The sequence below is a fragment of the Danio aesculapii genome, chromosome 12 (assembly GCF_903798145.1).
Source record: "Danio aesculapii chromosome 12, fDanAes4.1, whole genome shotgun sequence".
NCBI classification, from domain to species: domain Eukaryota; kingdom Metazoa; phylum Chordata; class Actinopteri; order Cypriniformes; family Danionidae; genus Danio; species Danio aesculapii.
The window spans coordinates 36,929,401-36,952,345 of NC_079446.1; the positions used below are offsets into that span (position 1 = coordinate 36,929,401).

The 22,945-nt window shown below is 34.7% G+C and overlaps 1 protein-coding gene across 13 annotated transcripts in view; it reads right to left on the reverse strand.

Moving 5' to 3' along the window:
- The window catches only part of camk2g1 (calcium/calmodulin-dependent protein kinase (CaM kinase) II gamma 1), a 164,185-nt gene that overhangs the window by 91,265 nt on the left and 49,975 nt on the right, over positions 1-22,945 (reverse strand). For all 13 annotated transcript variants that reach the window (XM_056469135.1, XM_056469148.1, XM_056469144.1 and 10 more), the window contains exon 3: positions 1,004-1,063. In XM_056469135.1, coding sequence (XP_056325110.1) covers positions 1,004-1,063 — 60 coding nt within the window. The remainder of the gene's footprint in view (positions 1-1,003; positions 1,064-22,945) is intronic.

The window sequence follows — 22,945 nt, forward strand, 5'->3', positions numbered from 1 at the left end:
CATCATTATACAATAAATTTCCTAATTACCCTAACCTGCCTAGTTAAGCTAATTAACCTAGTTAAGCTTTTAAATGTCACTTTAAGCTGTATAGAAGTGTCTTGAAAAATATCTAGTCAAATATTATTTACTGTCATCATGAAAAAGATAAAATAAATAAAATTATTAGAAATGAGTTATTAAAACTATTATGTTTAGAAATGTGTTGAAAAAAATCTTTTCTCCGTTAAACAGAAATTGGGGGAAAAAAACAAGAGGGGGGGGGGGGGGCTAATAATTCTGACTTCAACTGTATATATCAATTATGTATATGTGATACACATACATAGAAACAAAGATTTTGTTACATAGATATTTAAATTTAAATAGAATTTGTATAATTTACATGTATATTAAAATTAAATTAAATTAAAATTTTCTTAAATATTTGCATGCCTGTATGCATTTATATATACACAAAAAATATACACAATACACACACTGAAATTATGTCAAAACAAACTTTGATTTTGGGTGCAATGAATCATGATTAATTTTTGCAGAGGACTAGAAATAATGACTGTTTTTAGTGAAGTTTCAATAAAAAAAGAAGCAGTTTTGAAGAGATTCCATTAAAATACTTTAAATATGTTAAAAACTTAATCTCAAACTTTAATTCATTTTTTCTCAAAAACTTAATACATGTTAAAAATAGCTATTAACATAAAAATAATCATACCAGTCCTAAATACTGAAACAGTACTCTTTGTTTTACAACCTTTAACGTTGTCATAAAGATGCACAAGTTTTAAAATAGTTATAAAACAAACATGGTGGATAAGAATTTTCTAAAACTATTGATTTGAATAATTTGAAATTTAAAGACAGACAAAAAAGGCAACTAAAATCATTAAAACATACATTGGCTATACCATGTGTAAGCCACATACCCAAACTGTTCTGATTAAAGCCTTTGCTGTTATTCTAAAATAATAAAAGTAGTTCAAATGAAGATGGAACTCACCAATATTGGGGTGTTTGAGTAGACGACAGATTCGGGCCTCTCGTTCCAGTTTCTGATGATCTGCAGAGATGAGAAAGAGGGAAGAAAGCAGGTTAGATATGTGAGGTGGCTGATGTCTTCTTTTTACAGCAAAAAAATGAAGAGGACACCTGAGCTGAGGTGTGAGCAGCTCTGTCCTCTACTCCAAGAGGAGAGAACATATGTCCACAGGTGTCATGGATTGACCAACGCAATGCAAGGAAGATTAAAAAGAAAAGAATAGAAAAGAAAAAAGAAAAGAAAAATACTATACATTTTAAATAAAATAATACAAAATTAATCAAATTAAAAATATTTAAAAAGTAATTTAAATGAAAATCTATATGCAGAAAGTATTCATAATATATTAATGGCCTCTATAAAAGCTGCAGAAATATATACCAAGGTATTCAGAGTAAGTATAAAATAAAGATATACGTTTTAAATATTAAAATAAATTATATTTAAAAAATAATCATAATATATTGATGGCCACAATAAAACAACTGCAGAAATATATGCTAATGTATCCAGACCATAAATAAATTTAAATAATACATAGTTTAAAAAATAAATCAATAAATGATAAACATTTAATTAGAAACAAACTATATGCAGAAAATTATCATTATATATTGATGGCTATTTATTCAGGGTATGAATAAAATAAAATAGGATGAAAGTAAATATATAAATATGATGCATTTGTCAAATAAAAAACAAAAAAAACAAAAGCAAACTACAAAATTATGGCAATTTTTCCAGGGTATGAATTTGGCACCAACATCATAATACTGTATATCATATGAGTGTGTGTTTGTCATAGTGCGGGTGAGGTTCAAGCTAATCTAGGGCTTATTAATGAAACACGTAATATGCTTGTGTGAGCTCGAAGGATGAATGTTGTGTAAAATTAAGCAAACGAGCCTGAGGGCTCATTTCCACAAACACACCCACAAGAACGGGGTGTCTAAATAGCAGCTCAATGTCTTGACTGGCTGTATTCATCTTCGCAATGCAAAAATCCCCCACTATGCACCGCTGGAGGCCAATGAAATGGGACTTGATTCATATTTTAGATGAAAATAATAGGCTTTTAAGTCAAATAAACAATGCTTTGACAGATTATATTCAGACAGGCAATGCAAGCTTTCATATTTTCTTACTAGACACTGCATATCAAATATTAAAACTGCTTTAAGCTTATTAGCCACATCAAATAATATTTTTGAGGGAAAAAAAAAAAGATCTAAACACGCCCGAAACAAGACCAAGTTGCTTTTAAATGTAGAAATGGATGGCATTGTTTTTTTCTTGCATTGCTCAGGTGTGAGCATTTCACAGACTTCAGAGTGTACAAATTTTGATGGTTCTGTGGGTTTCGTCTATCAAATCTGAGTTTTATTTTGTATTCCCTATTGAATTCAAGTGAGGTGATTGGCTGGGCCATTCTACAGCTTGATTTTCTTTCTCTAAAAGCATTTGAGAGTTTCCATGGCTGTTTTTTTGGATTATTGTCTTGCTGAAATGTCCACCCTGGTTTCATCTTCACCATCCTGATAATGTAGATGTTGGACTGAAGCAGTTAATATTAATTTTACAAAGACGAAGGGCAGAGGATTGCTGGTTAACTACTGAGAGATTTCAGCTGCTGTCAGGGCTTTCACTGCCTTTCTACACCTCTCTTACTTCAAGTGTTCAATACTATTCCTGTGTCATTTAATTTTGTTACACATAACTTCATTTGTAAACTAATTATTATTGTTTTCTTTGCATTTATGGATTTCTTAGGTTGTAACCAACATCTAGTAAACATTTCAAGTCAACCGCACCTTTAGAAATATGTTTTCTGAGAAAAATTGTGACGTGTTCAATACTTATTACCTACAGTATATGAAGAAATATCAGGGTCAAATTGTGTCCTTAAATGAACTTGTGTCAGCTGAAATGCATGATCAACACATCCAAACAAGCCACTTGTGAGCGTTTGTCCCTCTGAATCAGCATTATTACTGAAGCACTCAGAAGTGGAGTGACAACAGAACTGTGCGCATGGCCAGTGTGAACAGAAGATTACCACATCTCTACATGTATGTTGTGCAACAGGTCTGACTGGCGATTTCCTCGTGGCGTAATACTGTCGGCTTTCATTTGCCCAGCTCTCCGCAATAAACACATCAGCTTGACACAGACTGCAAACATCAACGCGGTCTAATTGGACACGCGCTTAAGCAAGACATTCTGAGAAATGAAGTTGAGCTGGTCTTCTAACTGGATTCAGGCCAAAATATAGTGGGTTGTCACTTTAAAGGGATAGTTCACACAAATTTGCTGTGAGTTTACTCACCCTCGAGACATCGAAGATATACTGCAGATGACTTTCAGATTTGTTTTCTTCAGTAGAAGTTAAGGAGATTTTTAGCTGAAACCATGGTGCATAGTTTTCTGAGTGGTTGCCAATTTGAAATAAAGAAAAAATGTACAGGCAAAACGAAATAAACATCCATGGGTCGTGATAACATAATGAGGTCTTCAGCTTGTGCAGGAAACGAAAAGCTGCTTTAAATAATGTTCAGTTTATTAGTTTTAAAAGATTTTAAATCATTTTGCCTCAAAAAATGCCAGAGCTACTGGTAATATTTCATACTTTTTTTAACAAGCAAAATAAACATTCTGCAGGAGATAAGATACAACATGTTTATTTGTTCTAGGGCTGCATAATATATAGTTTCTGCAATCAGCAACAGTATGTTTCCTTAATATATACGGCGAATAACCGTAAATTGACTTTCCCAGAATTCCCTGCATGGCACTTCACTTTTTACGCTTTTTGTTGACATTACTTTTTAGTTGTTTCTCCATCAGTTATGTACGTTAGAGCTTTATGTAACGTCTAATGCTGATAAACAATTGTTTATTTCATGACTTTAATTTTATGTGCATTACCATACTGGTGTTTAGTAGCTGTGTGAATGACACTGAGCACCTTCTATACACTGATACACTTTTCTGCTTGTTTGTGAGCAGCATTGGTTCATTATGCAACTTTCTCATCACCACCTGCATATGGCTGTATAAACGTGTCTATACGTCTAACAAAAGATGTGAAGATGTTTGTAATACAAAACCACATTTGTACCATATTTTTAACGGAGAAATACTGGCAACCACAGCTGCCGTTTTCTTACCGTAAATTTTACAGATTTATTTTTTACAGTGTAATTACCAGGGAAAGTAACTATTGCGTTACTTACAAAAAATCTAATTTGTCAAATGACTTTAAAATATATACTTTGTACACTACTTACACTGTTGTTGTGGGACGATGTGAGAGACAATGGCAGCATGTCCTCAACTTTATATCTAGATATTATTTGGTTTAATTTTGCATGAGTAATAAGCGTTTTCAGTGGAGAAAAATTACGTTTTACTTGCTTTGACGTCGTGGCTTCGTCTCTTCCTTTGGTAGCAGAGCTCGCGTTATCATCTGTGATGTTGTGAGGTGCTTCATCAGATTAGAATTACTTGTCACCGACGCAGAGAGACTCTTTTTTTACTGGGCATAAGTTGCATGATACATAAACGTTCTTGCCTTTCACCTCAACTAGGGAAAATTAGTGCTTATATTTTCAGTTTGCAAATGCAACCTTTGAACTTGTTGGATTTGCCACCGTTCTGGTCGTTGGTGTGTGTGACTGACTGTGTGTGTGCTTGTGTATGAACACTAGCCCTACTCTGCCTCTGATTGGCAAACGATGGAAATGTACTCTAAGACAATCATCACGTTCTCAGTTACACCACATTAACGTACACCAATTATCATCACTGGTGGGTTATGTGTTCCGCCCCAGCCCAGAGCACACAAGCACACACCCACCCCAAAGAAAAAGAGGTCCTATGGCTGAGTGAGATGCTGCTCACATGAAAACCCCTTCAGTGTTCTCAATTATAGTAACATGCATGTTATTGTCAGTAAGGCAATTGTATCGGGGAAACATTTAATTCATTTTCATTCACTTGTTACTGAAAAAAGTAACGTTGTTCGGTCCCGTTTACACTAATATGTTTTAGTTTTATAACAGCGTTTTAGAATGAAAACACTCCACGTCCACACTGGCGTTTCACGCAGTGTTTCTGAACAACTCTCCATCCACACTACACCGCTGAAAATGCACATCATGTGACCACACACACACACTCTGGCATGCACTGCAGCGTGTACTAAACTGCACACTAAACTAGCCACAACAAAAATCATCAAAAATATTAAAAACGCTGTTTAAATCACAAACAATAACTAATGTCTTATTAGTTAAGTACACATACTGTATTTTTTTTACTTAAATTAAGGCATAATCACCAAATCTAAAGTAAAAAAAAATGGTTCAATGATCTGAGCTTTGTGAAATGATACTAGGCATGGGACGATAACCGTTTTCAAGGTATACCGTGGTTTGGAAAAGTCAAGGTTTTAAAACCGTCAAAATTTTCTTCAATACCGTTCCTAAGGTATGTGTACTATTTTTTTATTTGCTTTTTTTGTTTGTTTATTTTTTAGGACAACAGTAGCTCCAGCAGAAAAGATATTCAAAGATGTTGTTTTAAATTGTAAAAAAAATCTGTTTTTGAAATAAATGAAGAAAGCACAAGTCAATAATTCATTTGAATTATTTAGCCTGACATGGTTACTGTTCCAAAAGAATTTAATGTTTCTCAAAATAAATATATTGTGTTTTAAAGGGGAATTAAAAAAAAAATTACCAAGTCATTTAAAAAGAACTTATTTTAGAGCAGTAATCACAATACCGTGAAACCGGGATATTTTTATCCAAGGTTATCATACCGTCAGAATCTTATACCGGCCCATGCCTAAATGATACTACTAAAACATTTGCAAAAAATAAAAACAGAGAGGTTTAATGTGAAGGCAAATGTAATGTAATGTAAAGTAAATTGAATGTCTGGTGGTAAAACATTTTAAACTTGTAATAAAACAGAAAAACATCTTAACTTTGGAGCCAAAATCAGCCAGCTTCAATTTCTGGCCAATCAAACATTGCATATTCGCTTAGCAGAGATGGCAAAGGCACCCACATCCTTTACTCAAGTAGAAGTATACTCATGTTTAAAACGACTCTCTAGTAAAAGTTGAAGTTCTCACTACACTTTTGTACTCAAGTAAAAGTAAAGAATTACAGTCTGGAATATGTACTCATTACTACTAACTGTTTTAGTTTTACAGTGACTATCGTGTATACATCTATACAAAATACATTTTTTTGTATTTTCTGCTGCAAAATAGCAAAGCAACATCATTCTACAATTTTTACTTTGTATTATGAAATATGAACTCCTTGGAAACAAAGGAAACACATCTACATTACGTGTATATATAAAGTATTTAATTGCTTTAGAACCAACTGTCTAAGACTGAAAAAGAAGTAGCTGCACACCATGGTCAGAAGTGGACAAAAGGCTTTAACGCCATTTAAATGAGAGATCTGAACAGGTATGGGTCTTGTTTACCCGTGATCCGGTTGACCAAAACGCATACATTGCTGACTCTCGGTCTCATCCACGTTCACCATTCTTGCCATTGCCAAGGTATGCTTAATAAACAAGCCTACTTGTGTGTGATCAGAAGTTGAAAAAGCCAAAATATATTGATTGAATCAAAAAGGCTTTCAAATTGCGCGATGACTAGAAATAATATAGATGGCCGCACAAAACGCATTAAAACAAAGTAACGAGCCCAATTTAAAAATTTAATGAGTCGAAAGTCCAGATATTTGTGTGAAAATGTAAGGAGTAGAAAGTAAAAAGTTGTCAGAAAAATAAATAGTGGATTGGTACTGATACCAGAAAAATCTACTTATCTTTAATAACAAAGTATTTGTTCTTTGTTACTTTCCATCTCTGTCGCTTAATATTTAAAAAAAAAATTGCTGAAAAATATAATGCATACTTGAAGCCTTCCATTTAAATCACTTAGGTACCTTTACAAGACAGCAGCATTCTATGCAGCAACTAAACACACTTTTTGAAACAGAGCTATAAAAACCACGCACGCACGCACACAAAACAAAAATCAGACACACACACACACACACACACGCACACACGCACGCACACACGCACGCACACACGCACGCACACAAAACAAAATCAGAAAACCTTTTATTCTTTTTTTTAAAGCTTTTGTAAAACACAATGAACCCATGATTCTGTCCCATTGTTGATAAAATGTCACTTCTGAAAAGACACGTTACACAAAAAAACACCCCCTCTAATCAACTTAACCAGCACATCCACTGGAAGCCAAGTGCCCTTTTTGAATCAGACGCTTGTTTGATTGAACATTTTGCGCATGCATCCTTTATAATTTTCACACATATTGTGCCGTCCGTGGTCCAGACCTATTATTTTTTTCCAGTCTCTTTTCACTGCCCTATTCTGCCTTGTCCACTCTCTAAACTAGATTAGGTGTTATCCTTAACATATGCAATCACACACACACACACACACACACACACACACACACACACACACACACACACACGCACACGCAAGCGCATGCACAGCAGACATGCTCCAAGCTAACAGGATTACATCCTCTCCCACTTTGCCCTGTGACCCAGTGGAAGATTAACCCTTAGCATGTCTCTGGCACCAACACTGCTTTCCTCCAGAGCTCTTTCACTGCTGGCCAACACTGACCCCACTCTCTCCAACCGCAGAGGCACACGAGAGCCAAGATGGCACCAAATCCCCATTACTGGATCACAATCAGCCCATGTGATCATATGAACTGAGAGTTGAAGACAATAGGAGAAAATAAAAGATGTATATGAGGTTGTGTTATTAGCTTGAGTCATTTGTGTCATTGTGTGTGCACTAAAATAATACTTTTAAGCGTTTGTTCAAACTACTCATTTCATTTGAGCTGAAACAACAAAACTCAAGAGGTTTTTTTTTAAAAAAACTTTATTGTTTTATGTTCAATTCACTTAATCTGTAAAAACTGTGTAAAAAGTGTACACTAAAAATGCTGGGTTCCAGACAATAAATTTGTGTTGTGACAACATAAATGAATCAAGTTAACTAATTAGTTTTTACAAATGTAAGTGGATTGAACAAAACAATTAAGTTGTCTCAAACTCAAGAATTTTCGTTTGAACAAACAAAACGTCATTTTTTGAGAGTCCAGCTGCACTGTACACATACTGTACAGACAATGCAAAGTATTCATAGCGCTTCACTTTTTCCACATTTTTTTAATGTTACAGCCTTATTCCAAAATGGATTAAATTAATTTATTTCCTCAAAGTTCTACACACAATAGCCCATAATGACAATGCCCATTTTTTGCCCATTCCTCTTTGCAATACCTCTCAAACGCTATCAGGTTAGATGGGAAGCGTGTAGAGCCCTTTTTAGAACTCTCCAGAGATGTTCAATAGGATTTATGTCTGGTTTCTGGCTGGGCCACTTAAGGACACTCACTGAGTTGTTGTGAAGCCACTTCTTTCATATTTTGGTGGTGTGCTTTGGGTCATTGTCCTGCTGGAAGATGAAGCGTCGCCCCAGTCTGAGGTCAAGAGCACTCTGAAGCAGGTTTTCATTCAGGATGTCTCTGTACATTGCTGCATTCATCTTTCCCTCTATCCTGGCTAGTCGTCTAGTTCCTGCTGCTGAAAAACATCCCCACACTATGATGCTGCCACCACCATGCTTCACTGTAGGAATGGTTTTCTCCAAACGTAACGCCTGGCATTCACTCCAAAGAGTTAAATTTTAGTCTCATCAGACCAGAGAATTTTGTTTCTTATAGTCTGAGAGTCCTTCAGATGCCTTTTGGCAAATTCCAGGCAGGGAGTGGCTTCTGTCTGGCCACTCTACCAAACAGGCCTGATTGGTGGATTGCTGCACAGATGGTTGCCCCTCTGTAAGCTTCTCCTCTCTTCACAGAGGAACGCTGGAACTCAGAGAGAGTGACCATGAGGTCATTAATCACCTCCCTGACTAAGGCCCTTCTCCCCTGATCACTCAGCTTTGATTGCCGGCCAGCTCTAGAAAGAGTCATGGTGGTTCCAAACATCTTCCACTTACGGATGATGGAGGCCACTGTGCTCAATGGAACCTTCAGAGTAGCAGTAAGTTTTCTCTAAGCCTTGTGTTAAGACAATCCAGTCTCGGAGGTCAACACACAATTCCCTTGTCTTCATGCTTGGTTTGTGCTTTGACATGCACTGTCAACCCTGGGACCTAATATAGACAGGTGGATGCCTTTTCAAATCATGTCCAATCAACTGAATTTACCACAATGAAGCTGCTGAAACATCTCAAGAATGATCAGTGGAAACAGAATGTACCTGAGGTCAATTTAGAGCTTCACGGCAAAGGCTGTGAATACTTCAGAACATGTGATTTTTCAGGTTTGTTTTTTTAATAAATTTGCAACAATTACAAAAAATCTTTTTTCACATCATCATTATGGGGTATTGTGTGGAGAATGTTGAGAAAATAAATGAATTTAATCTCAAAAGTTTAAATTTCATCCTACATTCTCTTGTTTTATCCTTTAAAAGTGAGTTGCCGATTTCTGTAGCTCAAACTGTAAATCCTAGCGCTTGCAACAACATCGGTTGTGGGTTTGATTTTCAGAGCATGTCTGAATTGCACATTTGTAGTTAATAGTATCCACCATATGTGTAAAAAATTTAAAACTATAAACGAATGGAGATTTGCACTGGTTGAAAGTGAAACCCATTAAACAGATTGGACTTGCGTACTGTACATTAAATGGCGACTGACTGAGATCCACTAGGTCAAACACAGTGCACCACATATATTTTTAAAGCTCCTCTACAGTATCTCAGAAGTAACTGGAGAGGAAACTTCCTTCTATATTACAGGACGACACATCGGTGCAGTGCTATCAAAATTGCTTCAGTTTCAGTACGTAAGATAACACACTCTCATGCTGCAGTAATTGTATTACAGACACACACAGGCCTCTAATCTGATGCATAATTAAATGCAGGGTAGAGATAGGAAGAGCCCTCTGTCCTGACATTGTGTGTAAAGGGTGAACAAGAGCAGGACAGACAGGAAGACAAAGAGGGAAAAGGAAAGGTTTCAGAGAGGAGGTCAAGAACTGCCACAAAAACACTAAACTAAACCTGAATGTCAAGTAATTTTGTGCACAGATATATACAACACAAATTTCAAACAGTTTAAATGTTGTGTTTAATGGAAATCTACACCTTTGTTTGACAAACTAATTTAAGATCAAGTCACTTAGTAAGATCCTTCAAATTTATTTAGATTTAGGGGGGTAAATTTGCATAAAGTAGAGTCAAAGAAATTCTTAAAATGCAAATGTTGCTGAATTGTGGCTAAAATTAGAATAAAAAAAATACACTAATACCTAATTAAATGTGAATCAACCCAAAACTGAAGATAAACGTAATGCATAAATGCAACTAAAAAGAAAATATAAAAGTAACAAAGTAATTGGAGTATTTGAAATCTAAACCCTTGTTTGTTAAAGTAATTTCAAATTTAAGATCCTTTAATGTGAACTGGCATTGAATACATTATGAACAAATATTTGAAAATAACCTATTTGGGGCAAAAATGTGCAGAAAGTAGAGTCGCAGAAACTCTTAAACTGCAAATGTTGCTGAATTGTAGCTGAAATTAGAAAAAAAAAAAAACACTGAAAGTAGCTGCGCGATTCTGGCTAAAATGAGAATCGCGATTTTTTTGCCTACAATAAAGATCACAATTTTCTCACGATTCTGTAGATGTAAAATAAAGGTTAATATGAGTGGGCTATTATTATTATTGTTATTCTCAAACATGTGGTAAAACAGCAATAGGCTTTGTGTAGCTGTACAGTTGGTTAAAATGCTCAATTTTGTATAGACTTGGAATGGTGGACATAAACAGACTTTAGATTTGTCCTGGTCATTAATGCTGATGATAATTCTGATGTTGAATTATTGTGTCTGAGACACATGCTTACAATCTGTCATTTTCTGCGTAAAATCTGTCACTGGCGTGATTTTCGTGAATACAGAAGACTGGGCGGGTATTTTTGCATTGCAGCGGGTTTTGGATGTTTTTTGAGCTGGAATCAGTCAGCTACATCTGGCAATACTGTGCATGCTTTCGGTTTCATTTTCACTGCTAAGAGCGGTTCATACTTTCTGCACGGCTGCCAAACGATAACTTTGTGCCACAAACTGAATGTTATTTACAACTTTATTACCTGTTATTCACAGCCTATGCAAGTTCTGTTCACTAAAGTAGACTTAATTTACAGGCGCGCGCCCGCCCTCTCTGTGGTAACTGCTGACAGCCAGCTCACGGTCACAAATACATCATTGCATGAAGACAGAAATGACATTTTTTGGGGTGAATTAAATCTTATAAATAAAGTATGTGACTCTTTCAACACCATTTGGAGGTGTTCACGTTGCTGAACAACATATGTAAAACAATGTGAAGGCTTCTGCGGCCGCTTTTGCTTCTCACCTGAACTTGAAAATATGATTGACAGAATCGTAGAAATGCTGAATTAAGATCGTCTAGGGGGTCGAATCGAGATCGCGATCTTTTTATGATTAATTGTGCAGCTCTACCATTAAGTAAGAATATTTCTGAAATAAATTATAGAGAGAAGCACAAAATAATGGAAAGGAATAAAAGTAAATCAATAAAAATAACAAGCTTTAAAATAGAAAAAAAATAATTATTATAAATGAAACTGCAATTTAATAAAAGTGAATAAACTGGAACTAATGATGAACTGAAGTGCAACTAAAAAGAAAATATAAAAATAAAATGAAAATAATTGGCGTAATTGAAATCTACACCTTTGCTAAATGAATTTAAAATCAAGTTATTTAGGATGCTTCAAATGTAAATACAAGAAAAGATGAATACAAGACCAGCAAATATTGGAAAATAACTTATTTGGGGAGGGGGGTGTGCAGAAAGTCACAGAAATTCATAAAATGCATATGTTGCTGAATTGTGGCTAAAATTTGAATAAAAATACACTGAAACCTAAATGTGAATTACCTAAATCTGAAAGTGAATAAGATTTAAATAACATTAAGAATTTTTTAAAATAAATTCTAGAGAAAAGCATAAAATAATGAAGAGGAATAAAAGTAAATCAATAAAAACTTTGCAAAATAAAACTGGACTACAATATAAGTGAACAAACTAATAATCAACTGGAACTAATAATCAACTGGAATGCAACTAATAAAGAAAATATAAAAACAAAGGAAATATTAGAAATGAAATTGGCAGCGAGTCAGAAATAAATGTGATTTACTTAAGCTGTATTTGAATGTGAACAGACATAAAAAAACAAGTCATGAAATTTTGATCTCAAAGAGAGAAACTAAAAATTTTGTTGAAAGTGGAAATAAACAGACACTGGAACGGAACTGAAAGCGAGTTAAGTGGAACTGAAATCAAGCATGAACCAACCTGGAATGCAAATAAAATAAGTGAAAATAAATCCACAGAACTTGTAAAATGTACAGTTGAATTCAAAGTGAAATTGGGGCTGAAAGGAAGTGAAAGACTGAGTTAAAATTGTGACGCAGAAGCACCACTAATCACCACAGGCCATGTGTGTGCATGAATGTAATAGAAAGGATTACATGAGACATGCACTTGATGAAGCAAAATCACAGCTCCTTGCGTGAGCATCTGCACTATAATCCTGAGCATGTACGCAAGCGTGCATGTGGCTGACTGTCTGTGCGTGTGTGTGTGTCAATATCAACTAGTAGTAGGGCTAAACAATATATCATCTGAGCGTCAATATCGCAATGTGTGTATCTGCAATAGCCACATGGCAGGACTAGATTATTTATAAGAGATGAAAAGATAAAGATATTATTATTTTTTTATTATATATTTAAACAATGATGACCATGTTATTTTACATTTGATTGTTCAATTTCTGTACTTAAATACTCCGCAGAAACCCATAAAACACTGTTTATTTGATTATTTTGCTTGTAATTATTTGCTTGCTATGCACTGTATAGAAAAAGACTTGATCGATGCAGAAGATCTAAATTAATGAAATCTTTTCAAGTAGAGCTATTCAAATCATCTGCTGAAATTATAATCATATCCCAATATATATATATACATCATGGCAAAACAAAAATATCGTAATGTCAGATTTTTCCAATATCGTGCAGCCCTAACTAGCAGCATGCCTTTGCTCCTTGGCTCATCCAGTCCTCTGATTTACCCTACAAATGCAAATAATCCATGGCTGAGCATAAATCCACAATTACTAACTTCACTCATTGACAAAAATGCAAGATAAACACACATTTTGCATGAAGAATAGTCAAAAAGTAAAACTTCCTAAATAACTGTTCAGTTGGAGAAGTGTGGTCCTCAATGCCATTCATCCAAATATCTAGACAAGCACACCTGCACCTCCATATTTAAAATGAAGAGCGTTTCCCTGAAAAATACATTGATTTGTATTTCGTACATCCTGTGCTGAGGGATTAGCATGAATATAAACATCTCCAGAGCCTCTCATCATGCCCTGGCAAATAAATAAGCAACTTTTGTGACTTGGTCACCCATACACACTCATCCAACAAGATCCAGACATTTCGGTACTCTTAACAGGAGTTCTATAGCAAACAGTATACTATAGTACACACAACTAGCAATGCAAGGTGATGGGTTTGATTTCTCTGAATACACATAAAATGATGACAATTAGGGATACAACGATAAACCAATTTCACTATTAACCGCTGCAGAGTTTTCTCCACCGTGTCTATCATGAATCAGCTGTGATCTAGCGAGGGGTCGTTCTTGAACGATTCGTTCATTTTGAACGAATCCTTTGTATGACTCGGGATCGACGAGTCCTTTCGGAGTGATTCGTTCATTTGCACAAGCGCACAATTGTGCAGGGGGAGCAGAAGATTAGTTCCTTTTTCGAGTCTTCTATCGGGTTTAAGTCGTTCGTTCATTGCGTGAAAGACATTTGATTCGTTCATTTCTCGAGTCTTCGGATTTGATTAATCTCTCTTTACATGCTGCCATGTAATGAACCAACGACTCAAAAACCAGAAGTCTCGAGAGTTGAACGAATCATGGCTCCTTTCAGCTCCGACTGTGTGCATTGTTTAAGTTTAACTTATATGGGTCTGTGTGACGTGAACGAACCACTCAAATTTGAAGACCTGTCAAAAGAGGTGAGCTGGTAATCATAGATAAAAGACCAGGTAAACAATAAATGATGATTTTCTCTTTCTCATAGCATTCTAGTTATGACTTGTTTGTAGTGTGGTCAAAGTCTAGGCTAGTTGTAGATGAGTTTGGAAGCAACTTGTAACATTTTAATAATATTTTGGCAAATTGAACGAAAAGAATGAAATGACTCTACACAAGATTTGTTCATCTCAATGAACAAGACTCAAAGGTCCAAGTCAGTAAAATGACCTGAACTTCTCATCACTACTGTGATCGCCGCTTCCGCTTATCAGTGTCTTATCTGTGAAGAGTGCAGCGCGCAAGAGCCAATCGCACCCCTTTTTGTTGGCGTGTGACCAATCAAAGAGAATTTGGTAGCCAAATAGTATATAAATATATTTTTACATTTTAATACAAGAATTGCTGCTGTGAAGAAAATATAAAACTGTGTATGGAAAGCATCGTCAATGCACCGTGATGCACCGAGATATCGAATAACCGAATCGATTGCATGATAATCGTAACCGAACCGTGAGACCAGTGTAGGTTCACACCTCTAACAGTTGATCTAAAGTGTCTTTCAGACAGAGGTTCAGCAGCCTTTGATTAGATTTGCTCTCTTTAAAAAGGAAATGCTAACATGCAGATTTACAATAAAAAAAATTTTTTTAAATGTATTCTTATTTTTATTTATTTATTAGTTTATTTTCAGTGTAAAATTATTACTCATGTTTAAAATTACTTTTGTACACTTATTTTTAAATTCATAGAGAAATGGACGATTGTTTGTTTTTTAATCATATTTTGTACTGCATTAATTGATAACTGGGCATCAATAAATAACACTTTAGAAGTGTTTTGAAATTAATGAATACATAATAATCGTGATAACAGTGAAACAGTGATTACTCCCATAGACTATAATCGTACAACCAAAATCTAGAATCATTGCATCTCTAATCATTGCCAATGGGAAAAGAAAGAATGAAAGGGAAAAAGGGTCTTCTCTGCACTAATTAAGTCTTCATCATGGAAAGTGGCAATTAAAAATGACCAATAATTTAGAGAACATTTGGGTTCCGGAAGTAAACATCTATTGATTTAGTCCATAGAAGATTGATTTTTAACAATAAAGCCTTAACCTTTAAAGACAGGCCTGTTGTGAGCTCTGATGTTGTTCACTGATTGATTGCAACAATAAGCTTTGCTTAAACCCATCTGTTGACATAATTCAACTTATTTCAGCCAATCAGAGAGCTCCAATCTAGAGTGGCAAGTGATCTTTAGCCCCAACCACTCCAATGTAGCACAGTGAATTTGAAAATTATTTTCCTCAGTATTCTATATATCAGAGGTGCCCAAAGTAGGGCCCATGGGCCAAAGGGCCCACCATCTCATCTGAAAACAGAGGGAGAATGATGGGGAGTTGGTTGGGGCAAATGCCTTTGACTGAGATTGTCATTTTAAATTTAACACAACCTTTAGTTTCTTTGTTTAATTGAGGAGCAACAAAAAAATGTATGTTTCAATTAAATGTTGGAAAAGAATCAGACTTTTAAAATGTAAATACAGACCATGCAGATAGAGGAGGACCATGCACAAGTTGAGCAAATCAAGGCAAAGGCAGGAGCAGCTCGACTAGTGCATTTAGCATTGACTTCTGTTGTGTTATAAATAAGTGTTTATGTTTTTACTATAATAAAAATAATATTCATCACAAAATGTTAAAATTATACTGCATCATTAATTAATGTTTTAAAGCAAAAATTTCTAGTTATTCTGAAATATTTTCAAACATTAGGAAACAACCCATGGCAAATTTAAAGTAATACAGTTTGGTATATTTAACTTTCGCCCACAGCCATAAATCAAATTTGGTTTTTGGCCATTTATAAGACAACATTTGGGCACCCCTCCTCTGTATAGACAAAGACTATGAGAAAATATTACAGAATGCATATAATAAAAAATACATCCTGTTCTCCCCTCTCTTAGTACGCATAATAAAAATGCAATACAGTAATTAGTATGGTAAAAGAACATTTTTATACTCTTCTCACTTGTCTTATTGTATCGTCTATTTTAGTCTAAAATGTCCCTAAATTACAATAAAGTCTAAGTAATTTTAATAAAGTTTCAGTAAAAGAAACACATTTACTGATAAATTCTTGCATGCAAATCAGGGCTGGGCTAATAAACTATATTATATCGAATTGTGATCAAATTGATGTCAATAGCAATAATAAACTCTGGACTTTTTTACTCTATATTGATCTAAGAGCCAATCACACAGCAGAAATGTGCAACAATTAAAAATTAAAAGTGTTGATATTAGAGATCATGTTACGCCGAAAATATGTTATGCCATTTAAATAACCCTCTAATTATTTTGGCTTCAGTCATTGGTGGGATACTCTTAAATCTGGAAGCATTAACAACTTATCGAATTATTTATTGCTTTCACTCAATATGGAGAATAATTATTGAGATTGCATTTTTGCCATATCGCCCAGCCCTAATGCAAATGTTGTTGATCACTTTACATAATCACTCAGACACTGATGCTCTCTCTCTCTCTCTCTCTCTCTCTCTGCAGTTCTTTCCCTGAATAAACAGCAGTAAATAGACTAAACCTTATATACTGGAGTACAGTAAAAGGTCTGATTTTATGAGACAAATCAAACACTAATGTCAGCGCCCTTTCCAATCAATCTCAGTAAAAGAATAAATGTAAGAGGAAAACATCAGAAAGCGTTCGGCTTTCATTTGAGCTGGCAAGGATGTTTCTCGGCCGGCAAACACGTTGATAAAAGCAGAATTACAGCAGTTTCATGTTCCGTGACTTGTCGAGATAATGCCTTCATTAGGATGCCAGAGGGAAGGAGGAGGAGCCGAGAGGCAGTCGACTGGAGCGACACACACACACACACACACACACACACACACACACACACACACACACACACACACACACACACACACACACACACACACACACAGGTAACCCATCCCCAAAAGAAAATGCTCAGTCCTAATATGGATACGGAAGGTGCAGTGTTTAATTGCTCCATCACCCGTGCCATTTAGACCCAGGGAGTGTGTGTGTGTGTGTTTGACTTAGTGCCGGTGTCAGTGTTTTGCTTTATTGTGCTGAAGCTCAGAGATCCGTGGGCTCAATTACTGGCCCACTGAGAGGCACTCCTGTGTTTGTCGCAATCAACAAAACTGCAGTGGCCGACAGAAAAGAGCAGGCGCACAGAAACGCAGACCCGCAGGGACACGGGTCTGGACCCAGAGCACAAATCACTGGGAGCCTGGACAATTAATAGCCTGTCAATATCTGCTAGAAGCAGCTGGTCACAGAGGCTCTTCAATTTTCCCAATGATGAGATGACATTTTTTTTCCCAATGACTAATGTTAAATATGTGAAGAGGCCATTATGTTGAAGGAGCAGCTCCAAACAAATAACAGACTCAGAGTTACATAAAACACTGCATTATGTCCTTTGCAGATATGTAGATCAACATTTGAGCTTCTAATATAATATAATATAATATAATATAATATAATATAATATAATATAATATAATATAATATAATATATTATAATATAATATATTATAATATAATATATTATAATATAATATAATATAATATAATATAGTTAAATATAATATAGTTAAATATAATATAGTTAAATATAATATAACACAACATAACATAATAAACTTAAATATAATTAAAATAATATAATATAATATAGTTAAATATAATTAAATATAATATAACATAACATAATATGCTTAAATATAATTAAAATAATATAATATAATATAATATAATATAATATAATATAATATAATATAATATAATATAGTTAAATATAATTAAATATAATATAACATAACAAAATATACTTAAATATAATTAAAATAATACAATATAATATAATATAATATAATATAATACAATACAATATAATATAGTTAAATACAATATAACATAACATAATATTAGTTAAATATAATATAATTAAATATAATATAATTAAATATAATAAAAATGATCGTGACTTAAAAATCCGGATTGTTCCATTAACCCTTTCACGTGTGAGTTTTAAATATCCAGCTGAACCTTGTTGACATGTGACCCACCAGCCCCAATAATCTATGCGTGTCATATTTTGTTTCTTTTTGCCCTTTTCTGTAAATATTGACAAAATGTTCTAATTATATTGTGACATTTCTGATACTCCGATTCTCAAAATGAGATCGAACATTTGTTTTGTCTTTTAAACAGCTTAATAACGATCATATTATTTGTTATATGATGGGTAATGGGCGCCGCCATTGAGGCTAGAAAGGATACAGCTGCGATCGGAAGTATCCTCAGCTGAAGCATGATGAAGTCTAGATTGGATACATGGGATATTATAAAACAAATAATATTTTTCAATTAAGGTGAGGTTTGGGTTGAGGTGGGGGTAGATGCTAATAAAATACAATTAATGCGTAATTTAATTAATAATAGAAATAATTCTCATTAACTTCTGATCGCAGCTCTATCCCTTCTATCAACTACCACAGGAGAGATCTGAGCTGCTGGATTTACATCATGTTTATTCATAATTTTCTTTCAAAATACATGAAGGTAAGCGACCGTTTATCTGAGAGAAGAAATGAGAAAATATTCTACTAACATAAACAGTGTGTATCTTACGTGAACAAAGAACATCGTACAATTATATTGAAATATAATTATTATCGTCCTCTCCATAGTCATCCTTGTGTATTTTACAAACCTTAAATGCTATGTTTTTCTTGGAGTTATGTGTACTTGAATGTCTGAAACCTAAAATAAATGTAATTTCTTTGAAAGCATGGTTAAATTGTGATTTAAAAATTAAATAGTGTGCGCACCTCTTTCTGTGCCTCGGCGTGCATCATCAGATTTGAATTTTAGCAGTTGATGACGTGCGCTCTAAACATTCTAATCACACTGGTGTGATCATACACTTTAGGGACTAGCCAAGGCTGATCACACTGGTGTGATTGTATGCGTGAAAAGGTTAATTAATAATCTCTAAAATCTTCTGAAGTTAAAACATTGCTATTGTGTTGTATAAATATAAACATGCCAAAATACATGGCGCCTTTATTTACATTTTTTATTTGTACAGTTTTCATTTTAATCTAGAAAGAACAATCTCTTAGTCTACACATATTTTTTAGCCATTTTTTTAATGTTGCTGCATGTCCACCATAGGCTACTTTCATTCATTGTCTTCCAGTGATTATGATACTACTACAACCTTTATTGTGATGTGAGCAGACATTTACTGCATTGCGCTTTAAAGAAAGCTGCACATGGATGCAACATAACAAACCGTGACATGTCATTTTACATTCGGTGCTCTGGGAAAAACCTTCACAGGCAGAGGGTGAGGGTAAGGCCAGACGGGTTTACTTTAGGAAAAAAAAATCCAGGCCAAATCCATGCTGGGCTCAATGCCAGTCTTCACAACACTCACCATACCAACCACAACCACACATGCCAAGCCCCAGATTGAGTGAGACCGTGCCACACAACATGATCTGATGTATGTGTTTATCTGATGACTTCATCAGGGTGTATAAACAGTGCAATGATAAGACGAATACACACAAAAGCAAACATTACATTATGATTGAAGGGAAAAAGCTGGTTGATATTTATTAGTAATTGACCCAATGGAAACTTCAAGCAGCACAGCATTCAAGCTAATTCAACCTTATATTACTGTGAACAATTAGTCTTTTAAAACAGCATAACTCCAGCTTCTGGAGAAAGAACCCTGCCTTTATTTCTTTATTCTAAAACTTTGCCTCTTTCTACTTACTTATTTTAAACCCCAGCCCTTTCTTATTTCTTTCCCATAGAAATCTTCCTTTAGTATTTTTTTTTTCTTCTTTTGATAGTCCATTTCACTGACCGCATGTCACAATACATAAGAAAACATTTGACTTGTGACTTCATACTGCCAACTTGAGGTCTGGAAGCATTAGGATTACTAATTGTTGTTGCATCTTGTCTCTTGATTTTTTTTAAATATTATTATCATTCAATTATATTTAGCTGATTGTGTTTAGGTGCTCATACATTGTAAAATAAAACATTGATTCATCTTAAAATTGTAAACCAACTTTCTGCATAATTTAAATAGAGTCAACTAGGGTATAAAAAAAGAGTCAACTCAAAAAAGCTGTGCAGAAAGTTGCCGTACTTTTTTTTTTGCATCTTTTTATAAACATTCTTATTATTAATCACAAAACACATTAAAACAAACTAACAGACAATGCCAATTTTAACAATGCAATGCTAAAGAAAAAACTGAATTATATACATACATTCATAAATAATAAAATTATAATAAATTAATTAACTGTAGCAATAATAATAATAATATTTATTCATTTTCTTTTCAGCTTAGTCCCTTTAACAACTAATCCAGCATATGTTTTACACAGCGGATGCCCTTCCAGCTATAACCCATCACTGGGACATATCCATCCACACTCATTCACACACACACACACACACTACGGCCAATTTAGCCTCCCCTTTTCACCTGTACCGCATGTCTTTCGACAGTAGGGGAAACCGGAGCACCTGGAGGAAACCCACAAGAACACAGGGAGAACATGCGAACTCCACACAGAAATGTCAACTGATCCAGCCGAGGCTCGAACCAGTGACCTTTTTGCTGTAAGGCGAATGTGCTGTTTGAAGTAAATAAAGATAAATAGTAAAATAAAATACATAAATTAAATTATGAAATACCATAACTCAAAATGCAGTTTAAAGAAACATCAATAAAATTCAAGTAAGGAGTCCAGACTTGATGAAAAGCCTCGGTGGACATATGAATGACACAGGAAAGGAATTCTAAAGGAATAATTTCTCTAATAATATTGTGCCACCCGTTTGAGGATGGGGGTTTTTCACTGATTCAGTTTTAGGCATGGGCCGGTACAAGATTCTGACGGTCTGATAACATTGGATAAAATATGACCGTTTCACGTTATCATGGTATTGTGATTACTGCTCTAAAATATATACTTTTTAAATGTCTGGGTAAAACAAAAACATTTTTCCCTTCAAACACAATTTATTTTATTTTGTGAAACATTTAAAATATTTTGGAGCAGTAAACATGTCAGGCTAAATAGTTAAAACAAATCATTGACTTCTGCTGTCTTCATCTGTTTCTAAAACACTGATTTCTTACTATTTAAAACAGCATCTTTGGATATCTTTTCCGCTGGAGATACTGTTGTCCTAAAAAACAAACAAAAAATATAAATAAAAAATCTGACACATACCTTAGGAACGGTATTGGAGAAAATTTTGGCGGTTTTAAAACCTTGACTTTTCCAAACCGTGGTATACCTTGAAAACGGTTATTGTCCCATGCCTATTCAGTTTATATTTTTCCTGGCAGTAAAGGTTAAAGTCAAATAAACGATTAGTGAATTTGTCAGGCAAACGTCTAACCCGGAAACCTAAAATCAAAGACAATGGATCCAACTGCAGCTCAAATCAGCTCAAATCCAAACATACAGCTCAGAAAAGTAACTTCTCATTCCCAATAAGTTCTAATAACAGGACAACTCCATAATAAATGGGTGTGGTCTCCCACTTCCACCTTACATTTAACACATAGTGGTGAATTACTTGAGTTAAACTTGCTTCAGAAAATACCTTACAATTTTAAGCTGAGCCAACTCGATGACAGGTCTCGCAAAATCTGGTAGCCCAAAGACGCGGGGCTATTGTATTTTTTTTTTTCAGTCAGGCTACCAAAATCTTTCTACACCGTGCCTGGTGGACTATCTAAAACAATAAACGTAATACAAAAATTGGTACTAGGTAATGGCAAGTAAAAAGTAACACTTTAAATCAAGCAAAGCAAGTGCCAGTCATTACAACTCAATGACTCAAATGATTCGCACAAAAACAGACTTATTCAGGGAAAAAACTCTTCAGCTTCACAACTCTTCGTGTTCACAGAAACCATTTTGTATCTAAAATGTAACTCACTCATTATTAACTTCTAGCTTTGTATAAACTATCACAATTGTGTTGATATTCTTCTACTTGAGTGATAACATAAATAGACAAAAGAATTAAAAACTCACATAGGAAAGATTTTTGCTTTCATATCATGGTCATTTAACTGTAATCTAATAGATTTTATCACTGCATTATCATAGACAATAAATGCTGCATTCACCTACCACACACACACACAAATGAAACATTTAGCAACAAGTTCCCTCATAAGCAACAACACCAGCATTCCCTAACTTTTATTCAAGAGACAAGCTATCATTTTATTGACATTACATCACATCATGAGCCCTGAGCAGCAGGCTATCTGAATGTATGCGAGTTTGACCCAGACAGAGCTGTCCCTATAGGCACTGGCCGGCAGGACTGATGTGTCTGCATCTTAAATCCTCCTCTGCTTTTATTCTGCCCTTTTCTGCTTCTGAATGCCCCTTTTCTGAACATATACATTCAACAGCTGCTCCCTCAGAGTCCTTCCTCTGTTTGGTTCATGATAACACCGCAATACTGCTGTCCTGAGGGAAATATACAGATAAAAGCGGGATTTTGAA